Source organism: Sycon ciliatum, chromosome 1 (assembly GCF_964019385.1).
Source record: "Sycon ciliatum chromosome 1, ocSycCili1.1, whole genome shotgun sequence".
Lineage (NCBI taxonomy): Eukaryota > Metazoa > Porifera > Calcarea > Leucosolenida > Sycettidae > Sycon > Sycon ciliatum.
In genome coordinates this window covers 86,977,158-87,002,909 of record NC_088643.1, presented here as the reverse complement: position 1 = coordinate 87,002,909, position 25,752 = coordinate 86,977,158, and the positions used below count along the sequence as shown (strand labels likewise).

The following is a 25,752-nucleotide window of genomic DNA, read 5'->3' as shown; positions in this document are numbered from 1 at the left end:
TTGTTTGTTGAGCTCATGAGCTAGCCCACTATTCAAAGACAAGTACCACTGTACCGGTAAATTAGTTAGTAGTCATTGTCGAGATGCCCTGAGTTTGCTTTGCTTCACTACAGTATCATCATCCATCATGGTGGCTTGGTCGCAATTGGCGGCCACCGCCGCAACGCCTTCTCGAATGGCTCTGCTTTCGTGTAGTGCGGCTGGCGTGGCTACTTTGTGGATTGGTGCGAGGGCACTGTCCTCTGGAAGAACAAGGTGAATACAACCTTATAACTTTTCCATCCCACATGAAAATTCAAATAATGCATGCGAAAAAGTTTATAATGGTGTGCAACACATACACGCTCTCAACAACTAGAATGCAGTCGTACAGTTAGTTTTGTTCTTGTACAGAACTATACATTGAATATTGTCATATTGCAGGTGTAAGTTATAATTTTTTGTTTGATTTTCTACTATTATTTTTTACAATATCCCAAAATAAATGTAAGATGAGGACGAACCTAACGCATTTTCTGGAGTGTTACCTGCACCTAGTACCTGGCCGTGGGTGTAAAATTCGTATTTTGGGACTTTTGGAGTTGTAAGCCGCACTTCAGACTGAAATTGTCACCCATCCGAGCTCAACATCCCACTGAAGTTACTGAGTGTCCAAGAGTACGTCATTTACAGTGGTAACACTCAGTTAGGGGTCATCCGTAAATACCGATATTTATTTAGAAACGAAAACTAGTCGTTTCTCTTCAACCCCCCTCCCCCCTCCCTCAGAAACGAACACATACAAACGATGCATAGTATCGATATTTTTTCTTTTCTTTTCTGGACGTACCCACACATACAAACTGTGCGTCGATATTTTTCGAGAAACGAACAGGCGCTCAACCCCCTCCCCCCTAAACGACTAGTTTTCGTTTCTAAATAAATATCTATATTTACGGATGGCCCCTTATGTTCTGGCAGCCACAATAAGTGGAATCAGTACGTCTGACATGATCGTCGCATACCCAAGATAGGTGCTGCCGACTTTCATGTCAGTTTGCATGTAGACGTTCGTCACGCAGCTGGGCAAGGTACAGCCAAAGTAAAGTTTCCCCGGAAAGGGACGGAAGAGTGCGTAATGGAGTGGGCATAAGAGTGGCGATACGGCGGCGGGAATGGAATCGTGTGAAATCCTGCCGGGAAAGAGCATCAGCAAGGATGTTGGTAGTGCCAGTCACATGGTGAGCGGTGACCATAAAGGTACCTTTGGCAGGCGCGTGCCCCGTATGGGTTCCTGGGTGCCCGGAACCCCCCCCCCCCCTTTTTTCGCTCAAAATGCAGGATTTTGCTTCATTTTTTGAAAATTTTCCCGGGGAGGCCCCCCCGGAACCCCCCCCCCCTTGAAGGGCACCGGCGCACGCGCCTGCTTGGTGCAGATGAAAAAGAGCTGCCGGAGGAGTGGGGTCACACTATGGCAGTGACTGCTGCCAGACCTGAGACTTGAGAGCAACTGTGACAGCTTCGGTGTTAAAGGGGAAGTCCGGTGAAAAATTTAAATTTCAGGGTCGGTAGAGTTTCGGGCGCTGAGTCGAATGGTGTTGGTCCCACGTGTCTCCGACAAAGCGTTCTCAAGATATTTCCGTTTGAAAAACTGAGTTTCGGGGGGCTGCGCCATGACGTCATGCGGCCGCGCCACACCCTCCGCAACGTCATAGCGTGCAGCTAGGTCAAAAGGAGTGCGTGAAAGCAATAGTGTCAGTGCTATTTCAAATGATTTGGCGACCGATAGTAGGTGGTGCAAGCGACCCCGAAGACGGAACTCCCTGTGAGAGTGAGGATGCAGCCATGGCTGACCTTCATGAGTTCGGTCTGGGGCTGAGAACCTCGGTATTCAGCTGAAGAAATGGCCGCGCGGGCCGGTCACCGTCAAGAGTGAGCGCTACTGAGTTTCCGATTGATGAAGAAGCAGCAGCTATTGCAGACGAGGCTGATGTAATTATCAGATCGCTGGAGAGCAGAGTCGCCAAAATGGAGAAGAGTGATGTGAGTGCTCTAAATGTTGTTCCATACCGATTCGCTTGGACTCCAGTAGCCTGCCATATGGTGATGTTTTGGTGCGAACTTGGCATATTTCGGACTACTCGATTGGAGAACAGTGCAGGCTCTTTAAACCAAGGTCACGACTCTTCGCTCGCAACGCTACGGGATCTGAAAGTTCTAGGTCCGGGAGCTGTTCGCTGTTTAGTGATGGTTTTATTATGACTGTACATACGACTGATACGAGTGTAGCACATGACAAGTCCGTGTGTTGACTAGTTCTTCTGAGTCTTGCGACTCGAGTCTTGTTGTAGCTACCCCAGCATGGCAGTGCGGGAGTAGTTCCGTGTGTGGTGAGTTTGTTCAGTTTGTTGACTACACTACAACTAGCATGCACGCAGCAGCGCATTGAGCCGTAGTAGTCCAACTCGGAAACGGCTAAAATACGGTATAACCTCGAGGTTTACCGAGCTGAAAATCACAGGGTACGTAGTGTTTGTAACACTGAATCGAATGGTCTTGGGCCGAATAAGCTGCGACAAACGGTTCCCCAATCGAACGCGCTCCGAATATGGCCATTTTTGTACACAAGTAGATGGTGTGGCTACCTGGCTGCACGCTGTGACGTCATCACCTGGATCTGGGTGATGCGCGCTCAAATTCGCACATGTTCGATTGGGCGTATCTGACGAACCATAGGCCGCAGCCTCCTCGGACGAAGACCATTCAACTCAGCGCCCCGAACTCAACGGACTGAAATTTAAATTTTTCACCGGACTTCCCCTTTAAAATATCAGATAACAGCTGTTTATTAGGTACCGGTGCCAATGAAGACGTCTCCAGTGGTTCAACTCTGAAGTACATGTACTGGTTGAGAAGCATGACGGAAGTTCTAGCAAAAGGTTTCCTATAGTTTTTCCTTGACAACAATGACACTCTGTGCTAGTGCAAGGATCAATTTCAGTACACGAAATGTGGTTGAATGACACCATAGACACCATGACGCCATTATACTTGCATGGAGTGCTGGTCAATTCACATGCAACATTCGAAGTCAGGCGTGGGGCGATTTTTGGGGTTTTGTCCCCCAGGACTTGTGTGTGGATGGCAGTGTACACCAGTAGAATTCTTGTTATGTTCACAAATTGCTCAATACCTGGTGGCTTCTGATGTGCTCAGCTATCGCTTTGTCGGCTACTTTCACCACTCATGTCGTTCCGCCATGTTGTAATCAGCGCAAGTACAGAGTAGACGTCCTGGGTTCTACATAGGGCTGAAACGATCGTGGATTTTCAGTTTTTTTTTTCACGTATCAATTACTCTTTAGCTTAACGATCGAGTAATTGATTATAATCGTTAGCAAATAGAGTCATACTTCTGTGCAAACATTACTCTGTTTCCACAAACTATGCCTTCATAATACCAACAAATCTGCATTAGTGAAAGGGTAGCTCCAAAACATGGCAGTTTTGAAGTCAATTTAACCTCAGAACATGAACCATGCCCCTGGCAACTGCATACTCGCAGCGGAAACTGGTTCAAACTTCACAAAACGAGGGTTTACAGTACTTTCTGGACACAAATTTAAAAAACACAAAATAATCGTAATCGGTAATCCAAACGATTGCTCGATCGTTAGTTATCAAACGAGTACTCGAGTATTCGGTATATTCGTTTCAGCCCTAGTTCTACACCAATTTATGTTGTAAACCTTTTTTACTTAGGAAAAGAACAATCTTCAGGCTCCTCACAAGCAGCCATTCAAAAAATATATTTCATGAATACTTTCAATGTCTTCTCATCAGGTGGAATACAGTCAACTTCGCTAATAACGACTGCGGATATAACGACAATTCGCGAATAACGACAGAATTTCCATGCCCAGAGCAAAGTCCCATCTAACTGTATACATTTAACTTTGGATATAACGACTATCTGAATAACGACAATTCGCGTATAGCGACATGCTTTTAGTGCCCCGTGGTCATATTCACTGCTTGAATAACGACTTTCTGGGCTTTTGACAGCTATTTCAAGTACCTGTCAGTCAAGTACATGTACCTGTCATGCAGAAGTACCAGAACCTACATGTATGGTGCACTGGTGATGGATATTATTGCACACATGCAAGAAAATGCAGCAAAGGGGGGGGGGGGGGGCTTTTTCTTCCTTTTTTTATGTTGGCTTCAAAATTGTTGGATTTACCAGCACACCTATATGTATACAATGTACATGTAGTTGTACATGATTGTACAGTAATCATCATACATGTACATGTCTCTGTCCCTGGCTCAAAAAGGCATATTTTTCAATTGATTTCCCTTGCATATTGAATTTTTAGTTCCTTTCAACTGCAATATGAAAATAAAGTACACATTGACATAGAGCAAGAAAAGAGCTTGATTTTGATATGCATATCATACTATACAAAATATGGGTTCCCATACATTCAAATGGGACTTCGGTTATAAGGACACTTCGCGAATAAGGACACTTTTCTGATGCCCCGCCGAATGTCGTTATTGGCGAAGTTGACTGTACAGGAAAAAAGAAACAGAACGAGAACAAGGAATTTAATACAGCAGAGAGGTGTTGGAACAGCGCAAAGAAGAGTAGCCAGAAACAAGAACAGTAAAATGCGTAACCACGTGTACATGTAGAAGGAATGACAAAAAAAAAAGGTGCAAGTGTGGAGAAGTCTAACAAGTGTGCAGTGTAGTTCAACGATAGACAAATCAAGGATATACCTAACGAGTTGTCAATCACCTGCCTAACAGCCTGAATGTCGTGCTGTGTATTCAGATGATTTCTTTTTCCATTTTTGTCGTGCGCACACGCGCGCGTATGCATAGTGCTACGCTGTCGGATGTTTTAGCAGCTGTTTATATTCACACAAAGAAGCCTAACCTATTCGTGACTTAGGCCTATTGTTAATGTTTATCTATTTTTGTTGCAGTACCTTGCACGCTTGTTACGTTTCGTCACACTTGCGCCTTCTTGTCATTCCTTTTATGTGCATGGGATTGCACATTTTACCCCTCTTGTTTCTGGCCACTAGTACTCTTCTTCACGCTGTTTTATCACTTCTCTGCTGTATTAGATTCATTGTTCTCTTCCATATTTCTTTTTTTGCCTTTATTCCACCTGACGAGAAGGAAAGTACTTTTGGAAATAGTGTCAAGAATGTTGCTTGTGAAGAGCCTGAAGTTTGTTCTTGTCCTAAGTGTGATTGCATTGTTGTCTCCAAGAAACTATGAACCTTTCTTGCAAGTTATATCTCGTCGTAGACTCGATCAAACATTTTACGACACTGAAGTACTTTGTGTTGTGGACATCTCACCGGCAACTGCCGCGGCGACATTCAAATCAATCCTGGAGTTTCAGTAAAAAATAGGACAGTGCTTTCCTGCATATAATAGCCAGGTCCCCCCACATGTGGTCCACTTGCCCGCATAGTGAAATCGTGGAACGTCATGGAACCAGTTGAAGCAATCCCATATAGAACTGTCTGATCTTCTTCTTTTTGTTCTCTTCTGTGTTGTTGGTGCATCCAGCCGGCGTGACCTAGGCATTCAGGTAACCTGCGCTAATGTTTTCATATTAACTTGCCTGAAATGCTTGAACGATGTTTTCTCCGAATACAAGCAGGTCTTTTTTGAATTTTTAGTGACGTTTACAGTTTTACAGCAATTGTATGTTATTGCATGTTGCGCATTGTGTACTGATGCAATGGTTTGGTCTTGTCTCTGGAACCTATCCATCTCGAACCATGTAAGTTGTCATGACAGGGAATTTGGCAATAATTTGCTTGTTTACATGTTTCTACTCTGTGGTGTGTGTGTGTGTGTGTGTGTGTGTGTGTTTGTGTGTGTTGTTCTTCAGACTGGTGAAAAGGGGCGCAGTGAAAAGGCAGCTGTTGACGGTGTATTCTTCAAGTGAGCAACTCGTTTCCGTGTAGAAACTCCCATGCTATACTAGTGTCTGTCAATTTCATGTATTATTGTGGTGCATGCTATTGAACTAAGATGTGAGCAGCGGCGATAACATTTTGAAATGCCCATTGCCTTATCGGCTCCAGTATTGACAACGTCTTCGTGAGAGTTGCCAATAGCTAGTATCAAAGTCCATACCTCTATGTCTCGTCTCTCTGTCTCTCTGTCGGTCTGTCCATTTCTCTCTCTGTCTGTTTCTCTCTCTCTCTCTCTCTCTCTCTCTCTCTCCTCTCGTCTCTCTCTCTCTCTCTCTCTCTCTCTCTCTCTCCTCTCGTCTCTCTCTATCTCTCTCTCTCTATCTCTCTCTCTCTCTCTCTCTCTCTCTCTCTCTCTCTCTCTCTCTCTCTCTCTCTCTCTCTCTCTCTCTCTCTCTATGATAAAGTACTGGTGGTGGCATGTGTATGAAAACAGAAAAGAAAAGAATTTCAATGACGTAACTGTCTGGACCACCCACCATGGTTTGCTCTGATAGTAATTTCATCGGGTTTTGAAACTTGAATAGATGACAGGATGTGATTGTGCAGCAAGATGAATCGGTAGAAACAATGGACGGGAGTGCTTTGCATTCTAGATATCGAGCTTGATGCCTCCTCTCTCGGAGTCATCTCAGTGTGATTGTTCATTTTTATGCCTGTATGTACAACTACAGTGCTGGCAACTGAAATCCGACCCCCTGGGCGGTGCGCTCGCATCGCAAAGAATGTGTACCCACCGCTCGGGGGTCGGATTTCAGTTGCCAGCACTGTAGTATGTTGTGTATCACATACAGTCATGTACATTGTCTGGGCACTACGTGTACTTATCACCATATTCTCGGGCTCGCCTGTTACCACTTTCTTTGATCATGTTTTTTTTTCTTGCTGCATCCTTTATGTGCTTGTCTGCAGGCGGATTCTTCGCATTTTAAAGATTCTCGTTCCAAGATGGTTTTGTGCTGAGGTATGAGCGTGTGAGAAAGTGCATGTCATCTGTAGTTGTATGTTTATGCATGTAGTCCAATGTCAGCACATCCTACCATACAAGTGAGCGTCTTGCACCACCACACTCTATATTGTATCTACAGTTCTACTCAATGAAATCTAATTGTGCAAGTCAATGTGACGCCAGGTGCTTTGCAGCCTCAGACCTGTGAACATTTGGCTGTGCAGTGGCGCAGGGCGCAAACTTGACTCATGTGATCGGGGGTAGCTGCACTGTACATCGAACAGTTACCGTAGGTGTATAATCTGTTGATTGTCCCTGGCTGTTCTCTGCAGGCCGGATATCTTGGCCTTGTGGCTGCTGCGTTGATTGCACGGACATACTGTGATGTATGGATGATCTCCAACGGTACGGCAATTGAAGCGTAAGTCGATTCTCTCATTGCTACTTTGCCATGATTGCCCGCTGCACTAAAAATGCTCTTTGTGTCCCTGGCACTGCCTGCACCTCCTAAACATAGCTGTGTACCACTCACCATCGGGATGCTGGTGGGCAAGCACGGAACCGATGCCCGCGCCCGAGGCGTCGACTTCAATGCGAGTAGGCAGATCCGGAGCAAAGAGCCGTAGCAGAGGCGCTCTGCTAAAATGCTCACGGATCCCGTCGGCTGCTTGTGTGTAGGCTGGTGTCCATTGCCATGGACCACGTAGGAGGTTTGTCAGCGGCTGGGTCGTCTGGGCTAGCTTGGGGACGAACTTGCCTAGATAAGTGACCAGTCCAAGAAATGATCTCAGCTCGCTGACGTTGGTTGGGTTCGGCATGTTCTGCAGAGCCACGATCTTGTCGGGACCGGGTGACACACCGGCAGCAGAGATTACATGGCCTAGGAACGGCACCGAGGTGACGCTGTAGGCTGACTTCCTGTCATTGATGGTCACGTGATGGCGCTGAAGAGCTTCTCGGACCGCTTCCAGCCGTTTGTCGTGCTCTTGTTGGGTGGCGCCAACAATCAGAAGGTCATCCAGGTAGATAACCACTCCTTCGCAACCAGCCAGTACTCGTTCCATCTGTCGCTGGAAGATTTCCGGCCCACTAGAGACCCCGAACGGCAAGCGGGTGAACCGGAAAAACCCCAGCGGAGTAGCGATGACAAAGAACTTCCTGGAGTCTGGGTTAATTTCCAGTTGCGAATATCCTGTCTTGAGGTCAATCTTGCTGAAGACCGTGGCGCCGGCGACCTGACTCAGCCTGCAGAGTCAGGAGTCCGTCCGCCGTGGGCAGTTGAATGCCGGGTCTGTCGATCGACTTGTTGACCTGCCGCAGATCAATGCACCACCGGATGGTCTTGTCTGGCTTCGGCACTGCCACCAGGGGCGACACGAAGTCTTCGTCCTGGACTTGTTCCACCGGCTCGACGACTCCTTGAGCTTGCCGGGCCTTGAGCTGCGCGCTGAGAGAGGGGAGCAGACCCGGTGACAGTAGGCGAGCCATCTGCTGCACCGGCTGGGCACCCTTCTTCATGTGTACGGTCACCGTACCAGCCATCGGTGGTAATGGCTCTGGCTCGACAGCAGGGAGTGATGTGCTGACAGAACCGATCTCCAGCGTCCCAAACAGTCCCAGGGCTATGCTGGCTCGCTCGCCTATCAGGGCCGGCACAGCCTGACAGCCATCATCCACGACGTACACCGTCTCGGTGACCTGGGCGTTTTGACACGTCAACGGGGCCTGGTAAGTGCCGAGGGGATGGAGACTGCTGGGTCCCACGGGCTGCAACTTGGTGGTGGTTGCCGACAGCGTCGTCCCCGCTTGCACGAGGGATTTGGGCAGGATGGTCACCATGCTTCCGCTGTCAGCTCGCATATGCACAGTGTGGTCGTTGCCGATCTGCACTTCGTGTAGCGGCAGCACAAATCCCGTCTTGCCGGTGCGCACCATGTAGGTTTCCGCTACCTGGCTGGGCTCCAACCAGGCGCAAGTGGCAGCCGGTGATCTGTCCTGTTGAGGAGGGTCTCCTTGATTAGCCTGGGTGGCTGCGCTCAGTCGTTTCCGGCAGACCTTTGCAAAGTGTCCCGTCTTCCGGCAGTGGCTACAAGTGGCGGATGCTGCAGGACAGTGGCGCTTGCCCGGTGGATGTTGCTGGCCACAGTATCCACATGGGCACGCTGCTGCTCCGCTGGAGCTACTGGTACCCGTACCGCTACTGCCACTGGGAGCCTGACGAGTGTTTGGCCCAGCACCTGACTGGCCACTTGAGACACCCTGGGCACGCGCCCTGTAAGTTGAACTCGCGTATCCAACTGTCACAGACGAGTGACCACCCAGTCCCTGCATGGCACTTTGTTCCTGCACAGTTTGAGCCGCCATGGCTATCGACTGTGCACAGTCAGCTGCCGTCGCCATAGTGGAACCACCTTGCTCGAACACTCTCTGCCGCGTGTTCAAACAGGCCAGTCCGCGGGCGAACAGGTGTACAGACACGGTCTCGATTACCTCCTCCAGCTTGGACGACGTCGTCAAATTGCAGACTCTCATCTCCTTCTGTACCCGGTGCCGGTACGCCTGAATGGACTCTCCGTGCTGCTGTGAGATAGAGAATAAGGCTGCAAGGCGGGAGGCATGGCTGCGTTTGCCACCGAAGTACTCGTCAAACAGGGCACACAGATCGCCATACGGATCGTCGCCTGTTGGAATGGTGGCATCTCGCTGCCAAAGGTAGTGCGAGGCACTTTCACCAAGGTTCGATGCGGCCACCAGATATTTGTCCTTGCTTTGCTCGACGTTGTGGAGCAGAAAACCGATTTTTATCTGGCTGTGCCATGTGGAAAAATGGTCCGGCCCGAGCTCGTGGTCCAAGTCAAGTTTTGTCGTAACTTTGACTTTGTTGGCCATCCTGTTCACTGCGCCACATTGTTATGGTTCGTCTATACTCGGCGGACGCCGTTCACACACTCAAACTCAAGCCAGTCCAGTCACCTTGAAAACCCAAGCCTTCCTTTCCACAACTCTCCGAGAACTCCCCGAGAGCAACAACCAGTACCAGATTATATCCCCAAAAGCAGAAGTATGTGTACCGTAGAACAGAGTTGGCGCGCACAGAGTAGCAGGTCCTGTACGCGTAGAACCTAGCGGCGGAGTACACACATGTAGCTGCACGTGCACGCGCCAAATCTCTGCAGCAGACATGAATAGAGCTGGGTGGTAGAATGCCTACGGGGCCTACGGGGCCATGCATTCAGAACCTAGACCTGAACACAGAGAAGTGAGGATTCATTAGCAAAGAGGGCTATACAATCAGGACATCGATGAATGCATGCGGTTGAGGTTACAACAAGTAATGAGAAAAGGGAACACAGATATACATAGTGTTAGGAAATTAGAGGCCACATGCCACGTACTGCTCTTTTCTCCCCGAAACTCAACACTTGCAAGCCAGATATGAAAGAGCAGTACGTGGCATGTGGCCTCTAATTTCCTAACACTTTGAAATTCTCTGTGAAGTCCAAATTTGAAATTATACAGTCAACTTCGCTAATAACGACTGCGGATCTAACGACAATTCGCGAATAACGACAGAATTTCCATGCCCAGAGCAAAGTCCCATCCCACTGTAATACATATAATGAGACTTCGGGTATAATGACACTTCGCGAATAAGGACACCTTTTTGATGCCTCGCCGAGTGTCGTTATAAGCGAAGTTGACTGTAGGCTGTGTGCACCATTCCTGTGCATACACAGTATTTCGTGATAATGACAATACAATGTGTCATATGTTTCAAGGATATTTATTTTGCTGTTTATGTCATGCCTCTGGCATGATTCACATTTGTGTAGCCTAGCCGGAGCGCGGGCCACCAGCTGAACAGGATTGGCGGCCTCCATTCCAGACTTCTCAACAGTTGTGCTATTCCATGAGAGATGGACGGGAGTCTTTGAGCGTCCCTGGCACAACCCAAAGCATCCAGTGCTCCCACCCATGCATGCAATGATATGATCTGAACCTGCCGGTGCCTGGTGTGGAGCAGGTTCCCCGGCCGGTTCCCGTAACGATCGTTGTTCTGGCTGGCTATATACAAGGGAACGTCCACTAAGACCAAGCTTATATCCCGGTCACAGCACCAAATGTCACAACCAGATTGTCAAATGCTCCACCCTCCCAGCATCATGTATGTTTTACTCTCTGTCTGTCTTAGGTCTATCATTGGTCGTAACCTGGATTTGTTCAAGAAAAACATCTTCCACTTCATAACAGCCATGCCGATGGTGAGTTGGACACTGACATCCTGCCCCACACTGTATTATGTATGTGTTCATTCGTACACACAGTAGGGAGAGAAGGCTTGTTGCATCACTGAGATTCAGGATCATCAGAACAATATTTCTCTGTTTTTCTGTCTGTCTCTGTGTTTCTGTCTGTCTGTCTCTGTCTCTGTTTCTCTCTCTCTGTCTCTCTGCCGCCCTCTCTCTCTCTGTCTCTCTCTGTCTCTCTCTCTGTCTCTCTCTCTGTCTCTCTCTGTCTCTCTCTCTGTCTCTCTCTCTGTCTCTCTCTCTGTCTCTCTCTGTCTCTCTCTCTCTGTCTCTGTCTCTCTCTCTCTCTCTCTCTCTCTCTCTTTCTCTCTTTCTCCGTCTCTCTCTCTCTGTGTGTGTGTCTCTCTCTCTCTCTCTCTCTCTCTCTCTCTCTCTCTCTCTCTCTCTCTCTCTCTCTCTCTCTCTCTCTCTCTCTCTCTCTCTCTCTCTCTCGCTGTCTCTCTCTCTCTCTGTCTCTCTCTCTCTCTGTCTCTCTCTCTCTCTCTCCCTGCTGTGTGTCAGGGTATAAGCGCCTTCAGGCAGTACAGCACTTTGCTTGCTTGTGTGAACATACACTGCACATTACGATGCACATGTACATGTAGCTCTGTAATATTTCGTACTTTCGTTACTGCCTTTCATGGAAGTGGTTAAGAATGCACTTTGACATATGCTGGACATGTTTATTGAGAAATCAATCTCTACTTCGAAGTACATGTAGCTGCATTGCACCTATAACTATAGGTGCAGTATTTTTCATGGGTGATGGGAAAGTATGCTGGCCACTGATATTTGTGTAGATGGTACAGATGTGTGTGTGTGTGTGATATCTTACTCAGGTGTATCTGCAGCATCCACTGTGTTTGTTGCTGCTGAACAAAGATTGTTTTTGTTTTTAACTTTTTGTTGTACCTTGCTTCTTTGTTTTCTCCAGATTGCCATCATTAACACCTCACTGAAGGTAAGTTATAAATAACTTATAATGTAGTCGGGTGTGTGTATGTAACAGAACAGTCCACACTATTGTTGTCATACATTGCACTGCGTTTTCTTAGACGACTCATTTGAATACCATTTTAAATGTACGCGGTTCTGAACTGAATATGCAAAAGAGATGAGGTACAACATACCTGGAATGCGATGGTCCCAAAATGGACAAAGGACAACGGGGTGAAATATGATCAGAATGTGCTAGGCCAGAAAGTCATACACAGGAATGCAAGGAGACGGAAAGAGTTGCATACTAACGCTACATAAGTGCATTGGTGGAATGTTGAGTATGGATAAGTGCACCCGTAGAGTGTATGATACACAAACAGCTTCTTACCGGCAGGTTTGGTGGGCACACGGGTCGTAAGGCAACTAAACAACCAGTCCATTACAATGCTGTATGCCATTATAGCCTTATTAGTATTGTCTCATCACCTACTTGCCAAACTTCTCAAGCATCAATATTATGTTCTCCCATTGTCTGTCTTTGTGCCATGGAAAATTGATGGTCTGTTGGTTGTATTGCATGTCCTATTCTGTCTTGCTATGTCCAGTTTGGTCTGAATGAGCTAAAACTACGATTTCGCTCGCGCTTAACCCGACACCTCTACCAGCAGTATCTTCAGTAAGATTGAGTTGTTGCCAACCACCGTATTGTTATAAATCCGAGCTTGAAATTCACGGCGTGTGGGTATCGTGTGACTTCTGTGCAGCCTTTATGCAAGAAACTCAGAGGGCAGGCGAAGAGCTGCATGATTGTCTAGGTGCAAGTCATCATCTTTGTTGACCAAATTTTTCTCAAGCTCTACTCGGCAAGGTCAAGAAATTGGTTTCTTTTGGCTGTTTTTCTTATTTTGCAGGGGATTCACCTACTACAAGATGTCAAATTTGGATAACCGCATTGCTAATGCTGATCAGCTTCTTACACAGGTATGCTGATGTTCACTCTTCCTCCGGTGTTTCTTTGTTATGTGACCAGTGTCCTGTGTCGTGCGATTCATGGGTAGTGTGGTACTAATATGAATCTGAAGTTGAAATACATAATATTATCTCACTCACGTGCACACACACCACACATACAATGTACTCTCTCTCTCTCTCCTCTCTCTCTCTCTCTCTCTCTCTCTCTCTCTCTCTCTCTCTCTCTCTCTCTCTCTCTCTCTCTCTCTCTCTCTCTCTCCCTCTCTCTCTCCCTCCCGCTCTCCAGGATGTGGAAAAGTTCTGCAACAGTATTGCTGAGTTGTATTCTAATGTCATCAAGGTTAGTCTTGAGTATAGAAAATGTAAATGTGTGTCGTGTAGGCATGACATCATGTAGTAGGCTGTTGTCGTACAGTAGGGCACGCGTACAAGAAATGAGTGGTAAGAAAGGCCAAGTTCGTACAAGAGAGTAGTAAAATACCGGTATTTTTCTACTCCCATGTTCGTATGCAGAGTCTACTGTGCACTGAGTGCAGGCCTCTTGCCACTCCCTGGCTCCCGGGGACCCCGGTTCACGTGATTGTGATGTTTATTGAATAAGGTCTATGTTCTTATTGCTGCCTTTCCATTGACGGGTTCGCGATTTCGAAGACAGGGTGTGTATCAAAAGTGCATTGCAGTCACTGACTGGATGACTACAACTCATGGCTATTCTTTAGCTGGCTAACCGTGGATCTGATCCAGCTCTGCTCTATGCAGCATGGAATCCTCCTCTTCCATATGTTTGTCTGTATCGCGCAACATGCCACTTGTACTTGCATTCTGTGCTGTTTAGTAATGCTACCTGTATCCCCCCCTCCCTCTTCCTCTCTGCAGCCAATCCTGGATATCGCAATCTACTTTCAGAAACTTGCGGGCAGTATTGGGTTGCAGGTGAGTGGAGCATGTTTGTTTGCATTGCAATTAGCTACGAGCTCGTATGTGTTCATGTATTGGACTGAGTAGTAGTGTCAGAGTACCTTATGCGATATTTACATTTGGCAGGGTGATTAGAATTAAGTTCAGTTAAGACCAGGGCTAGAGTTGTGGTGGGTTATGTCCATTCTCTACTATGCCATATCAATGCAGTCACCACCAACACATTAGATCATTCAGTGTAACTCTGCATCTGCACATCGCCTGTGTGGCAGTCTGTTCTGTTCTTGGTGTAACTGCACCCTTTTTCTTAGTTCTTGTGATGGCTTTTTGTTGTGCTGAATGTTCATGAATGTGTGCTCTGACATTGCAGGGTCCCATGATCATGCTGGGCTATCTAGCCTTCTCCGGCATGATTTTGACCAGGTAAGCACGATTGAGTTCAGTCGTATTTTCTCTGTGCATCTCTGTATGTCAGGAGGAGGGTGGGGAGGGGCGTCTTGTGTGCTTGACTGCGTAGAATCTTATTCCTCAGTGTTGTGTATAATGTGTGTCCATGCATATACTGCATCTTATGTGTGAAATAACCGTGCGTATCTGGTACTTCAGAAGTATTTAGAACAGTTTGCTTTTGTACAAACATTCAGTTCCTTCATTCCGTTACTAGTGTGTCAGCATTTCATTATCTGCTATGAGTCACCGTTGACTTCTCGCTTCTGCCATGTCATAATGTGTCCCGGCATTGTAAATGAATGCCAAGTTATAGTAGATATACATGATTGTACTGTATTGATCATGTCATGTCACTGTGATGTGGTGTGTATTTAGACTTCGGCGACCTGTTGCCCGGATGACGGTGGGAGAACAGCGTTTAGAGGGAGAGTTCCGTTTCGTCAACTCCCGCTTGATCACAAACAGTGAGGAGATTGCTTTCTACCAGGGCAACCGCCGAGAAAGCATCACTGTGCACACCGTGTTTGATGGCCTGGTGAGTAACTGTGTTAGAAGCTGGGATGGGGCTCAGTGATGGCCTGGTGAGTAACTGTGTTAGAAGCTGGGATGGGGCTCAGTGATGGCCTGGTGAGTAACTGTGTTAGAAGCTGGGATGGGGCTCAGTGATGGCCTGGTGAGTAACTGTGTTAGAAGCTGGGATGGGGCTCAGTGATGGCCTGGTGAGAGTAACTGTGTTAGAAGCTGGGATGGGGCTCAGTGATGGCCTGGTGAGTAACTGTGTTAGAAGCTGGGATGGGGCTCAGTGATGGCCTGGTGAGTAACTGTGTTAGAAGCTGGGATGGGGCTCAGTGATGGCCTGGTGAGTAACTGTGTTAGAAGCTGGGATGGGGCTCAGTGATGGCCTGGTGAGTAACTGTGTTAGAAGCTGGGATGGGGCTCAGTGATGGCCTGGTGAGTAACTGTGTTAGAAGCTGGGATGGGGCTCAGTATGCTGGGGCTGGGGTTGGACTATGCTGAGGCTTGGCTGGGGTGGGGATGGGGCTGTACTGGGGCTATGCTAGGGCGGCTGTGCTGCTGTTGCTTCACTCATCCTACTGCAGTATACAATGTTGATTTGGGAGAACTCCTCCTGCTTTCTCACAATACTGCCAGTCGATCTGCTGCTCCACTTGCCTTGATCCACTTTCTTTGGCTACCAACTCTGTATGGCTGTAAAGAGCCTATGCTGCTCCACTCGTGTCAACTTTACTTGTTGTGCTGTTGGTGAGTTGTCACCAGGACTACAGGCAGTAATGATTCTGTCTAAAGGTACACTGTACTGTAGTATGTATTAGTGTGTAGTGGTAGTGTACTGAAGTAATTTCTCCGTTTATACTTCCCATTTCAGGTGGACCACCTTCGATCCTTCATCCAGTTCCGCTTCTCAATGGGATTCCTCGACTCGGTGATTGCAAAGTGTGAGTATTTGTAACTAGATGTATTTAGTACCAATGCACCATTAGTGAAATTCGTCCTTGATACTTCTGCTATTCAATGTGGAGGTTCGAATGAAATAGCTTTGCTGTCATTGATTTTCTTGAACTTTGTGCTAGTTCATGTATCCTCCATTTTCCTTTCTGGTGTGCTTCAATATTGTGATTCTGTTCTCTTTGTGGTATGCCGTCGTGTCCTTGCTGTGGTTACTGTACCGTATTTCACTGACTACGAGTCGCATCCTTTTTACACTTAACGTCAAGGTCAAAGAAGGGTGTGCGACTTACAATCGAGTGTGTCATCTTACGTTGCTTACCTATGAAACTATATTGAAACAATATGGCTCAAACATGAAAATGGGGGTGCGACGTATAATCCAGTGTGACTTATAATTGGGGAAATAGTACAGTATGTAGTTTTGGGCTGTATACCACCGCTTTAGTCTCCCTTTCATTCTGTGTGTCTGTCTGTGTGGGTGTGCGTGTGGGTGTGCGCATGTGTGTGTGTTTGTGTGCATGTGTGTGTGTGTTTGTGTGGGTGTGTTTGTGTGTTTGTGTGTTTGTGTGCGTGTGTTTGTGCATGTGTTTGTGTGTGGTTGTGTGTGTGTGTGTGTGTGTGTATGCGTGTGTGTATGCGTGTGTGTGTGTGTCCGTCTGTCTGTCTGTGTGTGCTGCTAACTTCTTGTATAGATGTTGCAACTGTTGTGGGCTACTCGGTTGTCAGTCGGCCATTTTTGGATCTGAAAGATCCGAGACACATGCACAGCTCACACTCTGAGATTATGAAGGTGCGGATGGTCATGGAGATGTGTGTGTGTGTTTGTTTGTTTGTGTGTGTGTTTGTTTGTTTGTGTGTGTGGGGGGGGGGGGGGGTGCATGTGTGTTTGTGTGTTGGGATAAAGATGTGCTCTATCCTGAGGCAGTTCTTGACTTGCTGCTTCTGGCTTTTAGTTCACTGTTGAATAAAGTCTGTTTTCTTTTGCGTTGAACTCCTGTGGTGTTGGCACCCCTGTTCATCTCCGTGGTGGCGAAATCTCCATCCGGGGGGGGGGGGCTACCCGATTGTAGTGTGACTGTGCCTCCTGTTAGTTTCTATCCTTTCCTGATGTGTGTGCTGGACTGGTTTATATCGGATGACTTACTGTAGTACTCTTTCGCACTCATTCACTATGACTCACCCTCACACTCACTATCATTCACTATGACTCACCCTCACACTCGCTATCATTCACTATGACTCACCCTCACACTCGCTATCATTCACTGTGACTCACCCTCACACTCGCTATCATTCACTATGACTCATGATCCTTAGGACTACTACAAGAGTGGACGTATGCTTGTCAAGATGGCAGAAGCTATTGGTCGCCTGGTCTTGGCCGGGCGCGAGATGACTCGATTGTCTGGGTAAGGTTTACAATATGCACTTTTGTTTGTATACTGCTCCAGTTCTTGATTTTTCTTTGTGATGGATATGCGAGCTACTACTAGCTAGTGCCGGTAGATCTTTTCTAAATCCTAGCCTTTGACGTGCAACACACTTGGTGCATTTAGAGCATGCGATGCCCCTCCCTCATTGTTCCTAGAACGACAACCTGCATTATGTGCTAATGTGTACTCGTGGGGGGTTCTTGTGCAGATTCACAGCACGTGTCACACAGTTGATGGACGTGTTGGATGATCTGAACCGTGGTGTCTATCAGCGTACTATGGTCACCACCAGCTCATCTTCATCAGAAGGTACATGTACATGTGCATGCATACATATGTACAGTCTTGTTTACATGTGCATGACTGTACTATAGTTAAACACGTGATCTAGATCTTTCTGAAGGCATGCTGTAGATACATGTATGTACAAACACACAATCTAGATGTAGATGGATGCATGCTGTAGATACACAAGGACAGACCCGTGGACTGGTTACAGCTCGCTCAGACGTCATCCACGTCAGATCGTACTTGCTGGCATGGTCTTGAACAGAGTTACATTGTATGCCACGCTTCCCATGGTGATGGAAGCGCTTTGCACGTTTTGCTCATTTAACTACCCTGCCTTATATCTTACTGTGAGTTTCATGTGATTTTTCTATGCTCAGAGCCGGCCCCAGCGCTTGTACCAGGCAGCGGTGAAATTATCGAGCAGGACCACATCATCCGGTCAGTTCTTTTATTCGTTATTTTGTTTAATCAACATCTGTCTCATAATGCGACTGCCAATAATTCTTGTATGAGATGCCAGGTGGTGGCCAATCATGGGTAGTTTAAGGGTGCGTTCTTAAATCCTCTTGGAAAAGTTGACTCCGAAAAGTTCGAGAGCTGTTCTTATATCCTCTCCGACTTTTAGGAGGCTCTCCAAAGCTCTCCAAGCTCTCCAAGCTTCAGAGGTTGTTGAAACTTGGAGATTCCCGCGGTTTGGGATCAGCGCATGCGAACTACGACCACGTGTTCATCATGAGTGTACGCATTTCCCTTTTCGCATACGCACACGTGCATACAACATGTCATCACTCAAGATCTCTTTGACGCTTCATTTTGCTTGACATGTGCGAAATATCTCCGATTTCTTCGAGCCCCGTTCTTGAGTAATCCCAGTTTCTTCGACTTCTCTTTTCTTCTTCTTCTAGAAGCTAGAGAATATAAGAACGCACCCTAAGAGTATGAAGGTGTAAAGAGAAAAGAAAGGGAAAACCCCCCAAAAAAAGAGAAAACACGGGAGGACAAGACCGGTGTGGGTGTACTGAGTCACATGTGGAGGGGAAGCTCAATCTTGAGTCGCTCCACATTGATACATGCATGTGTATCCCCAGTGGTCTTCTAACTTGATGGATGCTTTGTGTCGCCCATTGCCCGCCTTTCTGCATAGCTTGTAAGCTCATTGCTCATTGCTCACTGCTCAGTGCCAAACATGTGTGACATATCCTGTGTTGAATGTTGTGCTTACTACGTGTGTGCATTATCCTGTGTGCAAATTCCTGGACGGTCTATGTAGGTTTGAGGACGTCCCACTGGCAACACCTAATGGTGATGTACTCGTGAAAGATCTTTCATTCGAGGTATGTTCTGAGCTCTGACTGACTAAGCGCTTTTTTGAAGTAAAGTGTCCATTAGATTACAAGTGATTAATTGGCCGTCTTTTGACTTGCCAGGAGATGTCTAAATAAAGTAGTTTGAGGGAGCGTACAAATTCGAACTGTGAGCATTTATGGTCGTAATCATACGAAAGGCAGAACACGATAAAAATTGTAACTTAGAGATTCCTGCTAAAAGTGATGTTTGACGAGTTTGCCAAGTGCATAGCTACAGTCTTTATCAAGTGGAATCCTGGCATATCAAGTAAGTTTCCGCTGCGCCAAAGGCGTCCGGTAATGGAAGGTGTTACTGTAGTCTCGCTCAGGATCAACCTGCCGAATACAGTGACACTCTAAGATGTACCCTCATGGAGACTCAGGATCAACCTGCCAAATACAGTGAAACTCTAAGATGTACCCTAATGGGGAACAGGAAAGTGTTTTTTTTCTATCCGAGGTACATGTACTACTTATCCCAGCATACGTTATACTTCAGTATGCAGGGGGGGGGGGGTGCTTTGGGTGCCAAACGGCCCAAAGCACCCCCTTAAAAATTTGATCGTGGTTCGCAGCTGGTTCGAGAGAGAGACCGTAATACGCGGACCACTGATCACATGTGCAACTCTGCACATCACGCACAGTAGCAAACCTTGTTGTTCAGACCAGGAAGTACTAGGTATTGTACTACTGCAGTTGACTATTTTCTCTGATGATTGGCTATTTTGCAATGAAACTTGTAGTCAAGGGCAACTCTGCTTCGTGCCTACCATTGTGCAGCATTACGTCAGACCTCAGCAGACTCAGCACATGATTTGTATCGCACTCCACATGTTTTGTTAGAAGCAAAGAGTCATACAAACACCCATGGGTAGAAGTAGTAACACAGTCCATGGAAAACGTACATCAGACATAGCAGTTTCAAAGGTTCGCGCTATGTTTTGTATAATATACATGTACATGTAGCTCTGAAGGTTCAGTGTTCGTATTGGAGTTTGTGGAAAAGCAAAGAAGATTCTTTCATGTCTTTCAAGTGTCGGTACAGCAGCAGAACAGTGAAAGTAACGTTGAAGTGGAGTTTACGGTTTTTGTGGGAAATATGGGGTATGTTTGATCAAGGATACCTTACTGCACTGTCAAACACGATGAAGAGAAAAAGGGGTGAGAAATCTGACTTTGAAAGTTCGATGGAGAGTGTGATAATTCTGGAGAAAGCAGCACCCAGGGCTAAGCTCATCATTAGTTGGAAGCAGGGAGTAGAAAATATTACTACAGTCGTCCCTCTCTAATCCGGCACTTGTTTATCCGGAACCCTTGCCAACCGGCGCACTTTCTGACGAAACCGATTTTTTTCGTTCAATTCCTACATCTTAATCCGGCACTTGAATTCCGCCTCCGGCAGTGACTTTTTGAAACGAATCGCTCAATCTGCACGTAGTTTGATTTCATAATCCGGCAGTCGTAAATCGCGTGCCGTACAGGTGCACTCCTTGCCAGGCCAGGCTTGGCCAGTCTGGTCAATCGGCAGTCAACCATACTTTCTTATTTTAGCAAGGAGTAGTGTCCTGCCAATTTTCAGGTGTGTGTGTGTGTGCGTGTGTGTGCAAGAGTACATGTGAGCATGTTCTCTGTTTTACTTTATCACTTTATCACTGTGTATATTCCCGGAGAACAATTGAGAATATAAAGCCGTGCACCAAATACTTGGGTCGACACGGAAAAACCCTGCGTTTTGATGTATGATACATGCATGCAATTGGATAGGGCCGGGTCAGAGGGCAGGATTTCTTAATCCAGCACCCTCGTTAATCCAGCAGAAAACGCCGTAGCAAAAGGTGCCGGATTAGAGAGGGACGACTGTACTACCTGGTTGGAGGTTTGCCATTCAGCCGTATCGCGGATCAAAAACTTGGGTGCATGTACTTTTGTGTGGGGAAAGTCGTGGCACGCCCAACCCCCCCCCCCCCCTTGGTCACTATCCTGGCTACGCCCCTAGTATGGACCAATAACTTGTTACCCCCCCCCCCCTTTCCTCCTTTTCCTCCCTGCACTAAGCAAATGTGTCTTCTTTTTTGTCTCTTCCAGGTTCAGTCTGGTATGAATCTGTTGATCTGCGGTCCCAATGGCTGTGGCAAGAGTTCCCTGTTCAGAGTGGTCGGCGAGGTGAGATGATCTGAAGTCAAGTGTCAAGTGTGCCACGTCTCTGTTGCACATGTAGGGTTGTGCTCTTTGTTTGTTTTGTTTGTTTGTTTGTTTTCGTTAGTATCCAGTCCTCAGCATGTTCACCGCCATTGTGCTCATATTGTCTACGTTGTGCTCTGTCTTGCAGCTATGGCCTCTGTTTGGTGGTCGGGTCACCAAGCCCAACAAGAGAAAACTGTTCTACATTCCTCAGGTACTGTCACTACTGTGCCCACGCTGCCCAGTATTCCGTGCGTACCTGTGTGGTGTCAATGTACATGTACATAGACTGTATGTCATAGAGGCACAAACATCACAGAAGTCAGAACGGTTGGTTGGAATTCAGAGTTGCGCCCTAAGCGACAGGCAACATAAGCAGTGGAAGTCGCCTCCTGTGAGTATAATAACCAACTTAAATGTTGTGCTTGTGGCTGTATACCCTATTGCAGAGACCATACATGACGATTGGTACTCTGCGCGATCAGATCATCTACCCGGATAGCAAAGATGATATGGTGCGCAAGGGTATCACTGACCAGCAGCTAGTTGCTTTCTTGGAGCAGGTGAGAGGCTGAGAGATTGCTACTGCTGATGACACTTGTATTGCACATGTACAGTGCTGCTCAATGAAATCGGATCGCTCCAGTCAAGTCCACACCGGGCGCGCTGTGCAGCCCCTGACCTGCAAACACTGGGAGTCTCACTCGCAAAGCTTACTCCCTTGGTCTTATTTCATTGAGCAGCACTGTAGAGGGGACGGCTCGATACCGGGACGCTTTGACAGCCAAATTTGTATAGACCCAAACCGAGCATCAGCGTTGATTTTTCACTCGAAATATGTTTGTGGAAGGAAACTGGCATGTTGAAGTTTGCTCTGGGGCCAGAGTCAATTGAACTGAGCCACTCCTTTGTGTTGACCCATTGCCTCCAAGTTGCCCAATTTTTCGCTTCAAAAAAGTTCAAATCAGAGGTGGCTCCAAACCGGACACGTTTTAGAGTGCACGTCAAATTCACTCTGGCTCTGAAATTAGGTAATTGCTATCGCTCCACGACGGCCAGTACAGAGTAACAATAAGCCTTGTGTGTGCTTCCATTAGTTTTGATTGGTATGCGGTGCTTTATTGGCAAGAGGCGAGCCGCTGTTTACCTGCGACAAGAAGTTGATTTTTCGAAAGTCGTAAAACTCAAGTCGCAGTGCGAAGCAACACGTCAAACTCACCTGCTTGATATGGCGCTTCTGGTCATCGCAGAGCCATGAAATTTTGGCTCGGAGTATAACACATCGTAGTCTCACTGTGACATATGTTTTCTAATCAAAATACCAAGAGAGAAAGTGAATATTGAGTCCGTTCCGGTTTGCAACCTGTGTCCTATTTGAACCGTCCCCTCTACCTTATTCTACTTCAAACGTCTAGTCTACAGCCATGTGTCAGTTGCTAGTATCCTAACACATCATAATAACCTCAGTTGACTGAAGAAACTGAAGAAAGAAAGAACGAAAGAAAGGACCCATGGAGTTCCACTTTGTGTACTTGGGAATGTGTACCGTGCATGGACTGGACATGTCCATGTGCATGGAGTTGACCAGCAGAAAAATGTGTACTAGTACATGTGTGGTACAAGTAAGCTGTTGAAGCAAAATTGCATTGTAGATGGGTATGTCTGGAGTTTTGATGGCGCATTGGTATGGATGTCTAAGCCTAAGGGTTAAAAGTCAACATTTAAAACTATGTTGTGGGCTGTTAATTTTATCTTATGTGCCATCAAATATCATCTTGATTGCACCGTATATGCAAGTACCTCTGCCGGCCTTTTTTCTTTACTCATCTAATCATTTCAGGTACAACTGACAAACCTACTGGAACGTGATGGACAGTGGGATGCTGTTCAGGTGAGTGCACTTGTAGACTACCTTGATCGGTGTGTGCAGAACGTTTAGGGGTGTGCGTCCCTTGAACAATGTGAAATGAGTCTGGAAACAAAACAATGAAAAACGTCTGGGGATACATTAGTGTTTTGTGTCGACACATACTTAGTAGAGCTATTGCTATAATCTGAATGTGCATGTGCATGTGGGTGTGGTTCTTCATATGAATATCTTGGTCGGTCTTGCCTCCCTGCTCAGGATTGGATGGATGTGCTAAGTGGCGGAGAGAAGCAACGTGTTGCCATGGCTCGTCTCTTCTACCATCGTCCGCAGTTTGCTATTCTGGACGAGTGCACCAGTGCAGTTAGTGTGGATGTGGAAGGCTTCATGTACAGTCATTGCCGAGAGGTAGGTTTTGCTCAACTCATCTAATAGATATACATTTGAATAAGGGGCAAAGAAAGTTGTCTCTCGAGTTTCATGCACAAAACGATGTTTTCATACCAATGTCCAGCTAGTAACTCCACAGCTGGCCTCTGGCAATCTTCTTCTTCTATGGAGTTCAAAAAGCAGATGCATCAAGCTTCCTTGTTTGCTCTTTGCATCGATGACATGCGTTTTGTGCACATTGATTTTTGGTCCAGAGAGAATACTCTTGTCACTTTTTAAAGTTTTTGTACTTTTTCATTTCTGGCAAATCCGTACTTTTCATTTCTGGCAAGTCCATGCTGTACACAATAATTGTGTACAGCCATTGTGTATAGCCATACGATTGTCATCAGCCATACAATTGTGTACAGCCATATTATGGCATGGTGCTCGTTCCGGTGCTTCCATTGGTACGGTGTATGTGTGTAGATCTATACTCATGACATGAGATAACGGTGTTGTTCTGGAGATCTTGTTACTAGGCTAGTGACAGCTAGTCCTTGCGGAGTGCGCCAGCTATGCTAATGTTTTAGAGTGACTGTGGAGTTCACTGACTATTTGTTTGTATGATGCTTCTGTTGCTCCAAGGTTGGAATCACACTCTTTACTGTCTCCCATCGCAAGACCCTCTGGAAATATCATGAGGTAATAACAACGTCAATTTACTCTTGTCAATCGATTCATGCAACGACATGCATATTGGGGTACAGTCCATGTCTTGGCACTAACCCCTTCAATATGTTGATCCCGAGCAATTGCCTTTGATGTGCATCCCCTCTGGTGAAATGTAGTTCAACCAATTGGCTTTTGGAGATTGGTATCCACTTCAAGCAGAAGTGCCATCAAACTTAGATTGTGAATTGCCTGAGCATTGAAGCATGGATCAACAGTAATTCTACACCTGCTCCAGCTAGTGATTAGAGCTTTATTTACAAAATTAATGTTCTCAGCTTCAACCCTAGCACAGCTAATGGTTCACCGTTAGTATTACCATTGCGTGTCAGCTATCGGGACAGCATGCTGTTGGATAAATAGTTATTCTGGATAACTGAAGCTACATTGTAGGACACATCATACCCATCATAAGATAAGGACTGTGGAGCATGATCTTACCTGAATTTTGCATGCTCTGTTTCTAGTATTATCCTGTGACAGTCATCGTACTTATCTATATTGACTGGCATGTATGTAACGTTGCATTAAGGCAACGCTCATGATGCTCACTGTCCACATTTACTTGGGGAGTAGACCCGTAAATATACAGCGTATGAGCTGTCAGTGCGCTGTTGGATAACCAGCGTGGCGGATGACTGACCGCCGGATAAGCAACATGCAACTGTACTACCAATCAACATGTCATGGATCCCCTTCCTAAGTAAGTGCCCTAGTTTCGTTACTGACTATTGTGTTGCTCTTCCTTGACTTTTTCTTTGCACAGCATGTGTTGCAATTTGATGGCCGCGGAGCGTACGAATTCCGCCAAATTGACTCGTCATCTGAGGAATTTGGTTCTTGAATCCATGATGTGTAAATGCTTGCCTGAATGATTCGTGTACAGAGAATGTGTTCTCTCATCGCCACTGCCATCATGGTTGCAAGGTAGACGGCCTTCCTCCATTATCTATGTGTACTCTACTACTCTTCCTATCATGTAAATTATGAACAGGAGTGCAACCCGGGACATGTGTACTTGCAGAGGAATCAAGACATCCCTGAATGCCCTCACACATGTATACACACTGGACATGTTTCATTTATTCGACTGTTGCTTCCCACCACTATTTTATCCTTACAGTGAACTTATCCTCTTTTCCGTATGCGTCTCATACTTTTCTACTTGGTACTGGTAGTACAGTAATATTCATTTCAACTGGACATGGGGAGGTTTACCTTGTTACAGTCATGCCCCCCCCCCCCCCCTTCTCACCTGTTAGCATTAGGTACATGTACATGTAGGTCTAGGTCATATATTCAGAACAGTCACCAAAGCCAACCGTTCTGCCCTTGTGCCCAGTCACAGTGTACATCTAGATTATATAATTATTGATTAGATCGATTTCCAGTCTATTTTCATTTCTTTTTACTGTTTTTTTTTCACAGCTGGTCATTTGCAATGTTCTCAGATGGCCTAGGCTTGTGTGATGTTGCTTGCCCATCAAGTTCTCCATGCAATGATGCGGCTCACTAATGGAACAAGCACCCTGTCAATCCTTTGGCGATACAGATGGTCATCAAAAT

The 25,752-nt window shown here is 46.4% G+C and overlaps 1 protein-coding gene across 1 annotated transcript; it reads left to right on the top strand.

The window, feature by feature from the left end:
- On the top strand, positions 1 to 25,752 carry LOC135806139 (ATP-binding cassette sub-family D member 3-like). The gene is made up of 26 exons (XM_065320290.1): positions 1 to 255; positions 5,571 to 5,592; positions 5,899 to 5,951; positions 6,896 to 6,947; positions 7,265 to 7,353; positions 11,125 to 11,194; positions 12,153 to 12,179; positions 12,763 to 12,833; positions 13,069 to 13,138; positions 13,416 to 13,469; positions 14,006 to 14,062; positions 14,418 to 14,470; positions 14,873 to 15,032; positions 15,885 to 15,954; positions 16,660 to 16,757; positions 17,285 to 17,376; positions 17,609 to 17,709; positions 18,069 to 18,129; positions 18,962 to 19,025; positions 21,123 to 21,200; positions 21,367 to 21,432; positions 21,668 to 21,781; positions 23,059 to 23,109; positions 23,344 to 23,493; positions 24,103 to 24,159; positions 24,953 to 25,752. Exons 1-26 carry the CDS (start codon positions 128 to 130, stop codon positions 25,028 to 25,030), a joined length of 1,986 nt encoding a protein of 661 aa, XP_065176362.1. The 5' UTR covers positions 1 to 127; the 3' UTR covers positions 25,031 to 25,752.

What these genes read in the sequence shown, in the direction of transcription:
- LOC135806139 (XM_065320290.1), top strand. Translation starts at nt 128, where the DNA reads ATGGTGGCTTGGTCGCAATTGGCGGCCACCGCCGCAACGCCTTCTCGA. An exon ending in TCATAACAGCCATGCCGATG is followed by an intron (nt 11,195 to 12,152) that starts GTGAGTTGGACA and finishes TGTTTTCTCCAG; the next exon opens with ATTGCCATCATTAACACCTC. An exon ending in CTGATCAGCTTCTTACACAG is followed by an intron (nt 13,139 to 13,415) that starts GTATGCTGATGT and finishes CCCGCTCTCCAG; the next exon opens with GATGTGGAAAAGTTCTGCAA.